The sequence below is a fragment of the Pavona decussata genome, unplaced genomic scaffold (assembly GCF_977016875.1).
Source record: "Pavona decussata unplaced genomic scaffold, jaPavDecu1.1 SCAFFOLD_339, whole genome shotgun sequence".
NCBI lineage: Eukaryota > Metazoa > Cnidaria > Anthozoa > Scleractinia > Agariciidae > Pavona > Pavona decussata.
The window spans coordinates 230,361-247,778 of NW_028145727.1; the positions used below are offsets into that span (position 1 = coordinate 230,361).

The window sequence follows — 17,418 nt, forward strand, 5'->3', positions numbered from 1 at the left end:
TAGAGAGCGGAGAGCCACATGTGCCTCCGAATCCCACAAAAAGAAGCACCCGAGTTCGTGGCAAGTGTACAGTAATTCTAAAATCGTTTCCTTCAGTTGAAGATGTCACAAAAGAATGGTCCAAGTATTCCCAGCACGTTCCTCTCTCCCACTAGCCTGTGAACAGGCTCCCAAGGGCGAAGAGAAAAATCGGCGAGCCGAACGTGGTATGGGGGCGGAAAAGAAAGAGAGGGAACCAATCTTTCTTGCCCCATCTTTTGTCTTTGCTACCCCACTTGGGAGCCTGTTCACAGGTTACTCTCCAACTTCGAGCCAAAGCTCTCACAGAAAGGCTCCGAAATAGTCCCTCGAAGGGAAATGCAACAGTGTGGTGACTTTGTCGCAGAATTCGAAATCAGAAGTTTGAGGAAACAAAGAAAGCCCGTAACCTCGCTAGAACCTGATGGTCAAAGTTACGCCATTTTGGACAAACAAAATAGGCTTAATTGTAACGTACCACAGAAAACCCTTGAATTGGTTAACACGAATGGGAACAGAAAATGAAGGTTCTAAAAATGTGACATTTATTTGCCAAACCCTGCATTTTACATTAAAGTTTTCAAAGCTCATTAATATGCTTTTGACGTGAGGTTTAGGGTACACCTTACGAGTATTATCGTACACAATTATCTTGCCACACATCTCTCATTTCCGTGCCTAATTGAACTCCGTCCGCTTTTGTGGAGTTACTATTTAAAGCAATGCATGCGCTTTTGACACTCAGTGTACTAAAACACAGAGCTCGAAGCTGAGGTGGGAGCTTATCAACACGTGACAGAAATTGAAATCATGGTAATACATGTAAAGAGAAATCACAAGCCCACTGGTACTACTCCAAACACTGTGTTAGCATCAAAGAATGTGAAAAGCTGCAAGGCTGTTGCCCTTCAGAAGCTTGAGTGGGTCCACTTTGCCCCGTGTTCATAAGAAGGGGGGCACAGCGCTTATTGAAAGGAACTACAGGCTGATCAAGATGCCTTGGAAATGTTATGTGCGCTACGTTTGACACGTTTGTGTAAATTTTATACACTAAGATATCCTGCAATGTTGGAATCTAGTCCAAAGTACCTATGAGACTGATATGAGCGCCACCTGTTTTATTGGAAACTTATTTTTCACAGCTTGAAATCCTTACTTGTGAGCTTAGGGCTACTAGGGAGCTGTATTAGGCAACAGTCTTTAATGCTGTCGGAGTACAATATTGTCCACTATGCCTACCAAAATTTGATTAAGACAATCAAAATGTTCCAAGCACCCTTATTTTACAATGTTTAATTTCATCTTAAAACAGGACTACAAAGGTTCCTGCCTTGTTTTTGCAGTGCAATGACGATGCATCAAAAAGGACAAAGTGAGTCTTACAAAGCACTCCTGTTAGAGTGAATCGCCTCTTTTGTCCGCACTGCAAACAAAACGGCTTTCAGACTAATCAATACTCAACAGCAATTGCTGCATCATAGTTGCACTGCATGACAAGAAAGCTTACTGTTTTATGGCTCTTTGCCTAATAAATACTGGTACATGTACATGTCCCAAGAAAGTGCTGGATTTAAATACATTACGTTTACTTAATATTTGACTTTTCTAAAGCTATAAAATCTATATTAACAAGAGAGTTGTTGATTAAGAAAATTAAAAGGATCCCCTTCTCGGTTGATCAACATGCATGAAATGGAAATTGAGAGAAAACTTACAAAACAAATTTAATCAACAAGGAGAGCGACAAACCAAACTTACCGCAGTAGGTTCAGCACTCGCCTTCCTCTGACAAAATGTTCATCTCCAAATTATACAAACAAGTGTATTATTATTATTTTTTTAAATTTCCAATCATGTGTGAAAATCAACCCCCAACCACCCCTCCCCTTGGGCATTTTGTAAAACAAAGGATCCTCTGATGAACCCACTTGCCAATAGTTCTAGAGTATAATAATCATGATTATAAAAAGCTTGAATTTCTGGTGCTTAATAATGCTAAATTGTGTTCTAAAAGAGCCTGTTACATCTACTACCAGATTGCTTCATAACGCTGTGTTATCAAGGCTTTACTCACCACTACTGATCAAATCTGCTGCACAACTGTTGGCGACAAGTTACATGTAGGAACTTCACAAAAATCAATGCTACAGCAAGTCACCTCACAGCTGATCAGCAGAGCATTGAGTGGTATTGTGCAGTCATTATCAAATCTGTTCCACCCTTGCACAACCCTTTCTGTGCCCATAAAACCTGTTCAGTAGTCATAAAACCGGTATGTTGGGTTCTCGTAGCCATTCTCTTGCATGTTGACAAGGTGGCTCTTTTCTGTGGCGTTGTCACCGTCTGTATCAACCAGCACTGTCTTTGTGTTGTTGTTAGGGTTGGTGCGGCGCATTGCCATAGCAACAACAATAATGATCATGATGACCAAGGCACCACAACTGAGTCCAATGACTGCAGAGAAGGTGGCTTGTGAATGGCTCCTTCGGAACAGACCTTCTTCATTCTCGGTGACATTTTCATCATCGTCATCTTCATCCTCACCACTGTCATTGTCCACTTTTCTAGCTGCTATAGAAGACAGTATTAAGCACAATCAGTTGATGATTATCAGAATCAAACTTTACCACAATATTATTTAAACTAGTCACAAAAGAGAAATACACAAAATAAATTTATACATGCATACTTGTACACTTTATTCACCCCAAAAGAGCTTTACAAAATAAAGGTACAGATAAAACAAAATCCACTAAGATTTAAGAGTTAATAAATAAAGTAAATAAATAAATCTCCTGTAAGCATAACCTATCACTAATACATGCTGTAAGATGCCTTCAGTAAGAGTGTAACAATACATGTACATCAAACTATCAATTTATCACAATGAGAGTTCCAATAGCAATACATCAAACAAAATTTAAAATATTGATAACTATTGCTGCAGCAATAGCAACTGTTTTCTCAACTATTGATAGTTTCAATAGTCATCATCAAATTATCTCCTGTAGTCCTTTTTCTGTAAAATGAAAAATGCATAACTCGTCTGCTTATCAGTGTTGTTATTTGCCATGAGACCAGGAGCATTCAAAGTTGAAATGAAACTTTGCTTCCATGTTTGTTTTACAGAAGTTTGTTTCCAAGGTCATCATTTTAAAAAGGTGACAAACGCACATACTGATACTGAGTAAAGGCAAAAAATACAATGCATTATCGTGGTAGCATTGCAATGGTATCACTAATATCGCAATAGTACGGCAATGGTATTTCAACTATCATCAAATCACCCCCAGCCTTCAGGTATTTTGCAGCACTTTGATACTTTGATACCTAAATAATGCATTTGAGTGGCCAACAATAATTAAATTTTTTAAATATTTTCCCTCTAATTATTGGAGAGAAAATATTTAAAAAAATTTAATTTGCAAAATATTGATGCACAAATTACATCAAAGCAAATACTGATCATGAACTATCATAGATCTCATCTACAGGTCCCATGAACTTCAAAAAGTTAGAACATACATCTTGATAAACAGAGACTTCCTTACAGATGAAAGGACAATATATGTTGGTGTTAAAATGATGTCTAAACTTCACCTTACAGCATCAACATAATACAAAGCAGTGAATAAGAATTTAATGATCTCAGCCACCATCTAGACGTGCAGCCAGTTACCTTTCTTTGTGGGATCCACATCTTTGCCAGCTGACACACCTCCATGTTGCTCATCCCCTGTTTTAAGCTCAGCATGGTTCTCCGTTTTACTTGGTGGGTCAGTAGGTTCCTTAGCAGCAGAGCTTTTCCCCACTGTTGGTTTCTCTGTGGGCTGTTTAAATAAAGAATGATGTATTATCATATGATGTGAATAATAAGTTAACTATAATTATTATGCAACTGCAGTTGTAATAACCTGTGGTTCTTTTTCCTTACACAGGCTTCCTTCCTATTAATTTTTCCAAACCACAGACTGGGAAAAAGACAAAGGAACATTACCTTTTGCTTACAAGAAAGGTTGATAAAAATGGATGCAAGTCATTGCAAGTGCAGTGCAAGTTACAACATCTTTTTATGCTACAGATATGTTTGGGCTTTGCAAGAGCTAGCCAAGGACAAATGCAAACATGGAACAATGTAACAGTCAGCATGTTTTCCAAAAGTAAAATGGGTTCCATGACTTGGTTCAGTCTCAAATACAAAAGAATTCAGTTGAGTGTTGGTATCTTGTTTGTGTTATCTGCTTGAGTTTTCAAGAAAAGTAATAAGTTTTTTCTTGCTGCTTACAAGGAAAAAAGGCATTTAACCTAGTCTAGCCAGAATCCCTTCAAATGTGGTCCATGCTGGCTCAAATCTCAACATCAAAATTCTTAGGAAATTTTCCCCCCAAGACCATTAATCAAGCATATGCATGCAATGTATGTACAATGTAATCTAGCCAACAACTGACAATTCTCCCCCACAGCTGTCATTAGCAACTGGCAATCCCCCTCCCCTCCCCCTGACCAGTTATTTGGAGTTAAACGTCACTAAAAACGAGCATGAAAATTAGGCTTTATTAAGCCTGTGCCAGGATACTTTCATAGTGTATAAGGGGGTTAGTTTCTAAAGAACCTGTGGTGCCATGTCAGTGGGGAGTACAAATGAATGTTTGTTTTACCAACAGAGTTGATAACTAAAGGTAAACTGGTCACCTAAAAGATATTCAAGCACTGATGGTTCGAGCATTAGCCCTTTGTCAGAGTGAAGGGCCTAACACTCAAAACATCACCACTTTAATCTCTTTAATGTGGCTATTTATCTTTTGTTGTCAACTCTGTAGATAAACTAAACATCCGTTACATTACTAGTGGAACTGGCTGCTCCATGGCTAACTCAGTGTACTTACCAGGGCAGGTGGCTTTGGAATCCAGTCAGGCAAATCAAACTGGAATTGGCGGGCAATCTCTGGGAATTTGTACAGCAGAATCATTGACTCGTTAACAAGCTTGTTAATGAGTTTAAAGTGGTTTTGCAGAGACTGTCTTGCTTCTTCGGCTTTCTCTGGGTGATGCTTCTGGATGTACTCAAAATATCGCAAGCTGAAAGGCGACAGTAAGATCAAAACTAATTATGGCCTCACAGTCACTGCAAATGCAACTCATTGTTTCCTTTACTATGCATAATGCCAATATCATCAGAAACTCATTGGTTCAATAACTATATCTCTCCAAAGACAAGTAAATGCTTCCTTGGAATAGCCAAAGAAGAGACCTCTACTTTATTACATTACTGCCATAAATTACAAGTCATCTGCTCTCAATGAGAAAGTTAAAAGTTAGCATTTACCTGTTGCATGGAATAGTAATTAACTTACAGATAGTAATCAAACAAAACAAAACCATAGATCAGTTACACAGGAGGAAAGATTTGAAGCCCTGCTGTGAGGACAGTAAATAAGAGGACAGCATGTCCTCATGCAGCATACATTATTGATCCAAAACTAATGATTCCATATTCAATGAACTATAATGCAGATCGGCTTTAACTGAACTTAACAAACTCAATATTCCGAAGAAGGCAGACAGCTGACAGAGAAAATTTAGTAAATAACTAATTATATTACAAAACTGGGTGTACTTATGAGCACTCCACTAATATTGGGTGGGGTTTTGGGGACATTTTCTATGTATTTCAAACAAGATGCCTGCTATACTGGCATTACGCGTGATGCTGGGGCTGATTCGTTTATTCCAACTGTATGCTTCGCCGATTGATAAAACTATCCTTGCTAATGGAATAGTTCAGTTGAGTCACGATGATCGCGTTACGTTGTTTCCCTTGTGTTACGCGACTCAGACTATCACCGGAAATGTGTGAAATTCCATTACGATAACGTAAGCTTCTCAATGACCATTGTTCAGTCTCAAGTTGTGGTCTAAGACTGTCAAATAAAGCACGATTCCTTCGCCAGGAACTCACCAATTTCCACCATTTTAAATGTCGGGTGCTTCTTAGAAGTTATTCTTTCGATTTACCGCTTCAAAATGGTGAAATTTCCGTTTGAAAACGGCACACTTGAGTCCACAACATGTAAACAATATGGCGCGACAATTTAATCCGTCTTTAATAAATATATCAAATGATATGTTGACGTCACACAGGTAGGGGTGAGTGGGTCCCCTCCCTCGCGATATAAGCGACAAGAATGGATTTTGATTGGCCTGCTGTTGTTGAAGACAATCAGGACAATACATCCCGACTAGGAGAGGGGTGAGTTTAATGAATAAATTAATGTACTGATTTGTGGTTACGACGAAGAAAAAGAAATCGTCCTGTTTTTAGACACGGTATGCCCCCTCAGGGCATCCCGCGTAAAAACCTGTGGTATATCTGTTGCCTTCTAACGAAAACCTATCCAAATGGCCAAAGTAAAATTAATTTTTAGAAGAATAACATAATAATTTTTCAAGGTATTCTGATTTTGAAAACACAAGGCCTATGTGAGAATTTCCTACTGACTTACTTATGCAGACGATCCTGAGTGCACATTTTCACATAGCGTTGCACAGCCTCCAGAATCTTGTTGCCATCTCTAGGTTCCTCGCCTAGAGCAGCAACAAAGTCACGCATTGCCTGGTTTTTCTTGTTGTTCAGATCAATCTGGGTGCACTGGTGGTGTTCCTCCTTCAACCGTGCACGATCCAACTTGGCTTGTTCATCATAGGAGTTCAGCGTGTTCTTGAAGTTCTCAAGTTCATCTATATGAAGAGCAACAAGATTGTATGGCATTTTCTATACTATCCAGAAACAACATAGTCCTATGAAAGCCTCAAGCTTCACGGTATAGAGCTCTACCTTAATGTCTTTATGTGAGTGTTACATTATTTCTTTTTTTGGAGGTAGCAAAGGACATCATTAAAGGTTCATGAAAATATCAAAACCATAAAAATCAACCCCCAAGAGGAATTAATGAGGATATAATTAACAATTATTCCACGAGCGCGCGTTGGATATGAGATGATAGATAGCCAACGAGGCGCGTAGCGCCGAGTTGGCTATAATCATCTCATATCCAACAAGCGCAAGTGGAATAATTGTTTTATTAAAAACAACCGAGAAATATTGCTAGATCTTACTGATTTCGCTGTGCAAGAACGAACAGAAGGCAATTTAATGGTCGCCATTTCTCGGCCATGGTATAATTGCTCATATACCATGACCGCTAAGCCAATCAAATCCCTCGAATTGCATTATACAATGATGCAGTTTTTAATAATATTCATTATTCATTACCACAGCATCAGCTATTTTCATTACAATGACTATTATGGAAAGACTATAACTTATGGACTGAAAGCATTGTAACTTTTGACAGTCTTTGGAGGACAGGACTTAATGTCTTGCCAATTCCCCAACCTGCTTTACCAAATAAACTATGTGGCATTAAGATTCAGCAATATCCCCAATCAAGCACTTACCCGCTATTGCTCTGGATGCCTGTTCTTCATCAGTCGCCTTCAGCAATTTGTAACGTTTCTCTGCTTCCTCCCATTGTTCAACCAACTGCGAAACTCTTTCACGGTGAGTGTCCTCCAGTTTGTCACGGCGACCGTGGTACTTCTTTCTATCACATCCTAAGCAACAAGAATTAATTCAAAATAAATGGAACACCAAGTCTCCTAAGACATTTCATGCAAATCTTTAGGATTTCTCAAAAGCTTGATTACATGTATGTCCTGACACTCAGGCATAGAGTTTTGGATCATGTTGGTACTCTAAATGTTTGTGATATTCGGTCAAAATTTGAGATTTCAACCAAGTTTCAGTCATTTCAGTCAAATATGAGATTTCAACATCCCACAAAACCAGGGAAGAAGCTAAGAACAAAATATGTAGGAGGTACATCAATTAACCCAGTTGACATTTTGTACTATCCAACTTTAAAATTTAACCCAAGACTTTGAGCTCTGGTGAAATTTCAGTCATTGACAGCTTCCCCAACCAACAAGAAACTGCTCTAAACAGACAATAACATCAGTCAAAATTTGAAATACATGACTTGTACAAACTAGCATTTTAATTGTTGAAGCAGGTGGCTTCTTAAAGGTTAATACAGGCAGGCAACCCTCAGAAATATGTTTAAAATAAACTGGCTTAAATCTTTTCCAAGGCAGATACAGTGACCAAGTTCAATGTACCCGTGTATCAAGAGAATGGGTCCCACCTTTTGATAAAACACAGAAATGTGTGGGACCAAAGAAACTAGCTACATGTATAGGAGCTTAGGCAAATGCAGTTCAATGAAAATAATTATGTTGGGGATTCACACAACTGAGAGAAGTACATGTAGCACTCAGTGGACAATCAATATTCCACCTCACCAACTCAAGGACTGAGCAAATTACAATGTACCCTTGGTGGAAATACATTTTTGTCTTGAGACCCAAGATGACAGTTATTGCAATTCCATCTTACATACCAACAGAAGTTCCTTGAATGTGTTTGGCAAACTTGTTGATTTCACTCTTCAAGTGCTCCAAGACGCTGGTTGGCTTTTCTGTAGCCTTAGAAATTGCCATAACCTTGACAACCTCTGTTGCAGGTTCAGCAGCCTCTGGGGGACAACACACAAACTCCACTCCAGTAAACATTCCAGTACCACATGGCATGAGGACACCATAGTCCTTCAAAGTCATGCTTTCACTGCTGCACTTGTCAGAGGCTCGCCCGCGCCAAGCATCATGAGTTCTGCACTCACTGCTTTCATGCATATGTTCAAAACGGCATCTTGGAGGCACTAGCAAAGCATCTGACTCAAAATCACCCACTAAAATAAAGAACAAAATGTTAGGAGTCAAAGTCAATCATTTGAATAATCCCACCTTAAAAGGATGCTGAATCCAGTCGAACCTCCCTCTGAGATTACCTCTCTTAAATGACCACTTCCCATAAGTGACCAATTTTCAAAAAAACCCCAAATTTTTCCCAGTCAGATTACTGTGGTTGAAACCTCTCAAAAGCGACCATCTCTTGTAAGCGATCTTTCTTCCCATAAGCGACCACTTGACAGTCATGACTTTATCTTGTCATGTAACTGAGTTCCAACCATAAACCCAGAACAGGGAGACTGTGTACATCTGCCACGTTATCTTATTATAATATTAGCTTTATGACTCAAAAGTTCTCATAAGTGAACACCTCTCATAAGCGACCATCTAGGCTTGGCATTTTGTGTGGTTACTTACATGATGGGTTCAACTGTATTAAATTTAGCTCTCCAAAAGGACAAAAAACCACAAATGCCTGGCTGTTGATGAGCCTAATGTGCCACTGCTATACAGGGTTGGGGTCTATACAGGAAACATATCCATTTCAAAGTAAGATATCTTAGTGACATAGCTGTTACTTTTGCAAAGGGAAGGTTTGTTTCAAACAAGAAAAAAAAAACCTTTAAGGTGTTCTACTTGAACAAGAACCATATATTTTGTGATAAAGTTGACGCAAGGAAAAAACAAAACCGTTATGATGCAAATAGAAGAAAGGTAATGTGTTCAAAATTGTTTCGTTGTCATAGCCACCAGTGCAAATGACCATTACTAAATGAGAATCGACAACAAAACAAAAATGTACTCACCAAGGCATCGGTATGGTGTGACATAACTGTTATCCACTAGAACGTGATTGTTAGCCTCAACAATATTTTTGACATCTTTTGAGGGATACACAGCTTGGCAGTACCTAAGTCAAAGGGAACAGTAGGATGAGAATCTAAGAAAACTATAATTTTTAACACTGCAGTGCCACTCAAACTTCATATTCATGTACTGGTACACTGAGCAAGACTAAAAAATATTGTTGTCAGCACTGAGACTTCTAGTTGACTTAGCAGTTTCAGGTACATCTGAGATCAAAAGGGGTTTTTTTTTTCATCCCCAAGAAATGGCACAATTTTAGCTCACCAAACACGTTTTGCAGTGTACACTGTAAGCTACATGTACAAAATAACATTAACAGATGAAATAGCTGCAAACATCCAGACTGAAGTACAATGCAAATAATTGACTCTACATTCCAAAATCAGAGATTATTTTTACGACTTACTTGAGGATTTCTTTCTTGTCTGTAGTACACAACCTGGTGTTGTTCTCATCGGCAATCCAGTCTCCAGTGTTGACGTCAACATGTCTGGTTAGTTTATCACAGCTAATCGCCACTTGGGGGTCATAGTCCAAGTCATCATTGAGAATGTCCACAGCAGCAAAAATAACCTGCAAAAGCACCAGACGAATGACAAATGGTACTATTGCCTTTGAGACAACCATTTTTTTAAGAACACTTGCTGTAGGTTAAAATGAATCTCACGTTAAAATGATTTCAACCTAGGTTGATTTGTATTTTCCTTTGTTAAGGTTGGGTAATTTACATCTAAAACAAAGGAAAATACAAATCAACCTAAGTTGAAATCATTTTCACCTGGGATTCATTTTAACCTACAACACACTTCTTCAGATATCCAATTGGCTTAGTTTTTGTCTCAAATCTTAGCTTCTTTGTAATACACAGTTGCCTTCCACCATCTTAAGGTGATTCCATTGAATTGCATTGCGCATCCTTGCTGTGCATAATTTTTCGCGTCATTTAGCGCGCGCACAACATTACGGGATTTCCTTGAGGTTAAGCTCGGCAGGAAAATAAATGGTCTTTTTCTTCTAAACGAGCATGGTGACCCCCATTTTTTAATGCATCAATTTAAATGTCATATGGTTGACCACTATATATCGCGATTTAAAGAAAAGTTTAATACTCTACTTCAAGATATTTTTATTTTAATGCCTAAAAAAGCACGTATTTAGGTAGTGCTGCTTACGTGCACACGCAGCAAAATCTTTAATTCCTTTCATAATCTTAACTCCAGTTCAATGAAAATAGTTTGTTGTGTAAGATTAAAGTAAATTTTGTCGAACTGCTTCGATATTTTAATGCAAGAAATTAATTTTTCTAGAAATGATAGTTTCCTTTTCTGATTACTAGCATTCCTAATATAAACCTCGTGGGTCATCTATTTACTATAATAGCCATCCAGGTTGCACAAAAACGAGCACGGTGACCCCCATTTTTTATTGCATTTTTGTAATGCTCATAACATAGTCATGAACTGGACCAAGTCTTAGACAATTTTAAATACTCCTTCTTTTTCAGCGGAATCACCTTAAATAGCAGCTATCTTAAACCTCTTAAAATATCACAGAGAAATTGTTTCCTTTGGATACTGTCTATGTTCAGAAATTTAGGACTATTTCAAACTCTAATTCTCTCTAACCCCTTGAGAGCACAAGCAAGAGTGTACTGCAAGTGCCTACATTTTTATGCAAAATGCACAAAGTCAATAGAAACCTGTTAATAACATCTGAATGTACCAGAGAAGGACAAGATGGAAACTTGCTGTCACTAGCATAAACACACACATCGATAAACAAATTAAGACAATGCCTGAAGTTGAGTAAGTTCTTTACCTTTGACGTTACATGTATGATACTACAGCTTTAACTGGCTTTGATGCACTGTTCTGCTTAAATTGTTTTTGTTTATTTTTAATAATGCCAACAGGCATGGGTATTTTGCAAACACACATACTGAAAGGAAACAGTTTTGATCTTTACAGATTTTTAGGTGTTTCTCAGAGAGATATAATAAGATAAGTTATTGTATGCAACTCAGCAGGCCCTTAACTGTGAGCAAATCTTGAAAGTAATCTAAAACCAAACTCCACACCAACAGATTATGCACAATTTACACACAGTACAACGGCTGACATTCAAACAAGGATGGTATCACAAGGAAAGCTGTGCCAAGTAAACCTTTAAAGTTTCCAACAGGTAAGTACGTACTCTAACACTAAGCAAGAATGATAAAAAAAATTGAAAAGAAAGGAGTTCAAATTAATAATTAATAGAAAACCAGAGAAAAACAACACCAGGAGGTGAAGACAAATTCTGCATCAAAATTTTACTTCTTAGAAAATTCCCAATAATTCTGATAATATCCATGATTGTGTTTTGCAATACTGCATCAATATCATTTGTTTGCGTATCAAGGTTAGTACGACTTTCAAGAGTTAATGATTTGCAGTGTTTACCACAATTTCAAAGCTGAAAAGGAATTTTTAACTTTAATTAAAAAAAACAGTACCCTACAATGCAAACAGTACACCAACAGGCCCTTGAAGCACCCACAAGATTAAACTGACTACAATATTTCCTACTGATTAGCAATAAAGAAGACATCCATGAAATGTCTGATCCAAACAACTCTGCATGAATTTAATAAATCTAAACTGTCACACGACACAATACATGTTTGTCCTTAAACAGATGTCTACAACAAGAAAACATTATTGACTAAAAAGACACTACCAATACAAAACTCTGAAACATCTACACTGTAAAGTTTTTAACATTATTTTGGTGTGTCCAGTAGTTAGCACAAAGAAAATTAAAATTGGCACATATTTTAGCTTTGTCCATTGCATTTTCCATTTTTACCTCAATTTTCCACATGTATTTATAGTTAAACATGAAACACACAACTACAAAATAATTTGCAATTTTAAGATATTTGATGAATACCAATTCTATATTAACGCATATTTTCAATATCATTTTTATTGTAGTTTGCGTTTGATCTATAAATTAAGGCTTTCTATATGTTACAAATCATTCCTATGGAATTGCTCACCTTGCTCAAGATTGACTCACTGCTTTGCCCTAAACTTAAGCTAAATTTCCATAACAACTACATCAATGATTCTATTTCAGTAACATAAGCTTACAATATTGTTGATGAGACACCTAGTTCATAAATGGCGGATTCCTCCGTCACGAAAATTTAAATTGAAAACTGTGTAATATGATACAGCAAAAAGCAATGTCAACACCAATTCTATTTCTACCAAACATGCACGTAAAACCACGAATTCGCCACAAATCGATCTTATTCGTGTGCTTATTCAAGATACTATATTATTCTGCATGTTCCAGTAAAAGTTAGAAAGAGAAGTTATAAACAGTAACCCACGATTTCGGGATTTTTACTTGAAAAAAAAACATTCCCTTGTAACGTACGATAATTTAATATCCACAAAAGAACGCGAAAGTTGTTCTCATCTTAAACATAAGCTTACAGTCTTTGTACATCTGATGTGAAGTTTGTTTCACGAAACAGGGCAAAAAGTTGAAGGTGTTAACTATAATATTTGTCTCAACGGCTCAAAGTACAGAAAAAAAGAATCCGCGTTCACCTTGTTGAAAACAAAGTTCGAAAATTATACCTTTACATAAGTCCTATTCCGGGCCTATTGCAGCAGTTACAATTCCAAGATTTTTGGAACGTTATTTGTCAGCACATTTAGTCCACATAAATAGTCAGAAGTTACGACCAAAGCGACGATTTTCATTCGGTAATCAACCTGAGCCTCGTCGCCCGCCACAAACACAACTGTACAGTGTTAAAAATCGATGTAAACGGACAGGAAACTCCCAGTGCAAACGTAAATACTCACCGTTGCGAAGCTCAAACACATAAAAACCGATCTCAGAAAGTTCCACATCGTTTCTGAGTCGTAATATACTTCAAAATTTCACTCAAAACTCGCAAACAAAAACTCAAAATGGCTGATGTTCGTCGAAAGCACACTGAGGGACAAGAGCAAACTCGAAGCGATCACGTGACATTGAAATAAGGCGATATTTGCATGACAAATGATTGCGGGGTTGTGATTGGTTGCTGGGGTGAAATGTTTTGCGTAATTGGCGCTTTTCTTTTGCCCGCAAAGAAACCGCCAAGACAATTACCTGTAGCGTATTCATATATTCAGAATTTTGCTCTCAATTTAGGCAATGTCGTCACCACCACATCCAATAAATTGCGCATCTCCTGTAGCAACTCACGTGTACAGGAAGCCCCTCACCTGGGGAGTGCCTTGCGCAACATCCGGCGGGACAGTTATGCCTCTATCTTTGATCGATAAATAAACCACAGCCGAGGGGCACTTGCTAGAGAGGGAAAAAAAGGAATCCTCTACAGTAATTTCTATCTTGTAAGACCGACACAAACGGTCTTTTAAACTAATATTTCTTGCTGTCTGTGATTTCATATTTCCTCTGTATAACTAGTATGTGCCGCGCAAAGGGTGTTTTGGTCTGAAAACGGGTATAGATTCATTATGATCAAATCGAAACTTCAACATCCCACCCCGGGCATTTGACTATTTTCTGTGCCCGGGAGTGGGGAATTTGACGGGTAAGGCCTTCTCGGGGGTGGGAAATTTGACCTTGCCTGGGTGGTGTGGGGAAAATTGAACCGGAAGAAGAACCGGAAGAACGCCGAAGTCGCTAACAGCTAGAAACACGTGTTTGGACGAGATGCATTACAAAAAAAGGCTTACAAAAAAAGGTCTTCAAAAGTGAGAGTGCTTAAATATTAATTATATTTATAGATTGTATATAAACGATGTAGATTTTTTATTCAATAAGTCAAGCTGCGGCTTTGTCCAGCAGTGAATAGTGAAAGAAATAAACACTGTCGAATGAAAAACCGCTTCGGCTTAAATTGCAGAATATCCTGCCACTCGAACAACATTCTACGTAGCCGGCTAACTAATTAATATGTATTTCTAGTTCTTTAAACGATGTAGTTTTTTATGCAATGAGGCTGCGCCTTTCTCCCGCATTTACAAGTGTCTGCAGAGATTTTTAGAATAGCAGTGAACAGTTAAAGAAAAAAAACATTGTCGAATGAAAAACCCCCGCTTTGGCTTAAACTGCAGAATACCCTGCCATTCGAACAGTCTACGTAGCCGGCTAACTCATTTTAAATATGTTATTATGTATTTCTCGTTAAACAACCTTTGCCGTGTTTCGGAGTTAGAACAGCTTACACTTGCTGATTGACATTGTCCGACTTTTTTATAAACGAAACCAAAAAGATGGAGAAAGATCAGACGTCTTCTACTTTGGATTTCAACGCAACCAAAGTAACCTGCGTTGCAGCCGGACTTGTCACTCAAGACCTAAAGAGAACTCGATATATCAGGGCCGATTGTATAGACTGTCTGCGACGCAGGCTAAACAAAGTGGCCTCCCACGCAGTCGTTTTTAGGGGACTCGTATTACCTCCTCCCAAAAAAACGACTGCGTGGGAGGCTACAACCAAAGTTATTACTCTGGTTAATCAAAACCGACGTAAACAGCACAGTGAGCCAATCAGAAGTCGAAGAACAAAAACACATGTAACCAGCGTGGCCAAAGGCTGGAAAACACGCGCGAACAAGTAACGATTGATTTTACTTTTTCGCTTCCAATTGGTTGAGAAAATGGCGCGGACTTTGTCAACGAGTTGTTGAGCGTAGCCAAACAAAACCAAAGCAAACGCGAAATTATTTTCGACACTCAATTGAAAGGCACTCTAATATAATCATGTTTTGTTATAAAAGTAATAGAAAATATAAAAAGTTATCCGGCAAGGCTTCAAAAATTTAACGCCCGGGGCGCTAATGCGCTTTTCGGAGAGATCCAACGTTGACGACTAGCAGGATCTTCATCCACTGTTTTTTTTTTTTTTTTGCAGTTTATTTGGTTGCTAGCTAATATGAATAGCGGCGCTTAGTAACAAAACGACCCCAGGTGGAGGAGGGAGCTGCCGTTATCGGAAGGAGGGCACTAAATAGAATCAGAAAAGCACTTTTATGTTAAAGAAAAAGTTCTTCGTCAAATATTTGAGCAATTTTGACCACAATAAAACAAAATTGCCGCGACTTAAGTTTTAGGCTTGAACAAAAGACCGAATTTAGGCCTTCCGAACCGACATTTAGTGAATGTTAATTGGTCTAAATGTTAATTCAAGCATTAGAAATATTAAACATCATTATTAACAATGAATTATCCTGCAGTGCAGGCGTTTTTCATGGGCGAGCGCTGAATAATAAATTTAGTTCGCGTATTTGAAGGAGGCTGAAGGGAAGGCGAGGGGGGGGGGGGACAGGAAATGCCCCCTCCTTTATTTCTCAGCCAGTCGTCCTCTCCCTTAGGGTCACTTTTGACTCACTCCAGCCCCCTCGCGCTTCCTCGCCCAAAATGACAGCAACGAAGGATTATTCAGCGCTCCCGCTCCAAAAATACGCCTGCATCGCAGGCTAACATTGAATCGACCCACTGCTTGCTCTCGATCAGTCGCTTTTTTCTCTTTACCTTTGTGAACAGTTGCTTTGGAATTCTCTTCCACCGTTTGGGATTGGAACGCAATCTGTGTAAACAAATATTGAATGGCATAGCGGTAAATAAAAACGTGACGAGAATAAAACTGATAAAAATTAGTGATTAAAGTCGGTAGTCTCTTAAAACAGGGCGAGCTGGGCGAATTGCCGTATTAAAAACCTACATTTTCCTCGCCTGTTGCAGACATTCTTGCTGAATTGTGGAAAGTTCAGTCTCGGTTGTTTCACAGCTGAACACTACTAATCGCACTGAAAGGAGGCAAATTGTGTGTTATGATATCCACACGGTTGATCTGACTAAGCTCTTCTGGGCCGGGTTGTTCAAGGCCGATTAAATATAACGCTAATCCACGATTAAAAGTTAACCGAGGTTTTCAACTCGCTTATTAAAAATGATTTTAAAGACTCATTTTAATCTAATGGTAAAGAAAAGTCTAAGGCAAAACTGAGGGACAAAAATCTTTTGGACGAATTCTTACGGATTAGTAAAAATACTCGAATGAAAGTTCACGTTAACCCAGGCTTTGAACAACTGGGCCCTGACGTTCTTGTGATCAGCTCTAATCACAGGCACCCAAAGTTCATTAGCGATGCGGTCGGATTGGGAAATTTACCTCACCTCTAGCCTTGAATTTCACTTTTCCCGCTAAACTTGGTGTTTTCTTTGTGTGTTGTGGGGAATTTAGGAGCAATTTATTGTCATATTTGGCGAACTGTTTTGTTTCGGGTTGGAAAACAACACATGTTATCCGATAGTTAGCTTGGTTTAATAAGTTTCTTTAATAGTCATGAGGTCTAAGAGAGCCGTTTCTCATCATGATCGCATTTCTTGCTGTTTATCATGTTAAGACCAGAAAAAACGGACATTCGACCAACATTCATTCAACTGAAAGTTGAACATATGTTGGGCACATACATATGTTGGACAAATGTTGAACAGAGTGTACGTTTGACTGCTTTACTTAGTCGCCGCAGTCTCGATAATTTTAAGAAAATTTTACCCTCTATGTTATAAGCACGTATTAAATCGCAGAGTCCTTGTAGAATTAAGGACTAATTTTCACTTGTATTTTCACACTTTTCCTGCAATTTGCCCTCGTTGCTATGCAACTCGAGCAATTTGGGAAAACAAAGCAGAACTTAGCAAGTT

General features: G+C 38.4%; 2 protein-coding genes across 2 annotated transcripts in view; both read right to left on the bottom strand.

The window, feature by feature from the left end:
* LOC146453264 (uncharacterized) overlaps window positions 1-17,418 on the bottom strand; it is a 117,128-nt gene that overhangs the window by 69,360 nt on the left and 30,350 nt on the right. The window lies entirely within an intron of this gene.
* LOC146453270 (amyloid-beta A4 protein-like) lies at window positions 541-13,714 on the bottom strand. The gene is made up of 9 exons (XM_085096769.1): window positions 13,557-13,714; window positions 10,100-10,266; window positions 9,633-9,736; window positions 8,478-8,825; window positions 7,477-7,632; window positions 6,522-6,756; window positions 4,905-5,097; window positions 3,698-3,848; window positions 541-2,589 (listed from the first exon to the last, which is right to left on the bottom strand). The coding sequence occupies exons 1-9, from the start codon at window positions 13,602-13,604 to the stop codon at window positions 2,273-2,275; spliced, it is 1,719 nt and encodes a 572-aa protein (XP_084952895.1). The 5' UTR covers window positions 13,605-13,714; the 3' UTR covers window positions 541-2,272.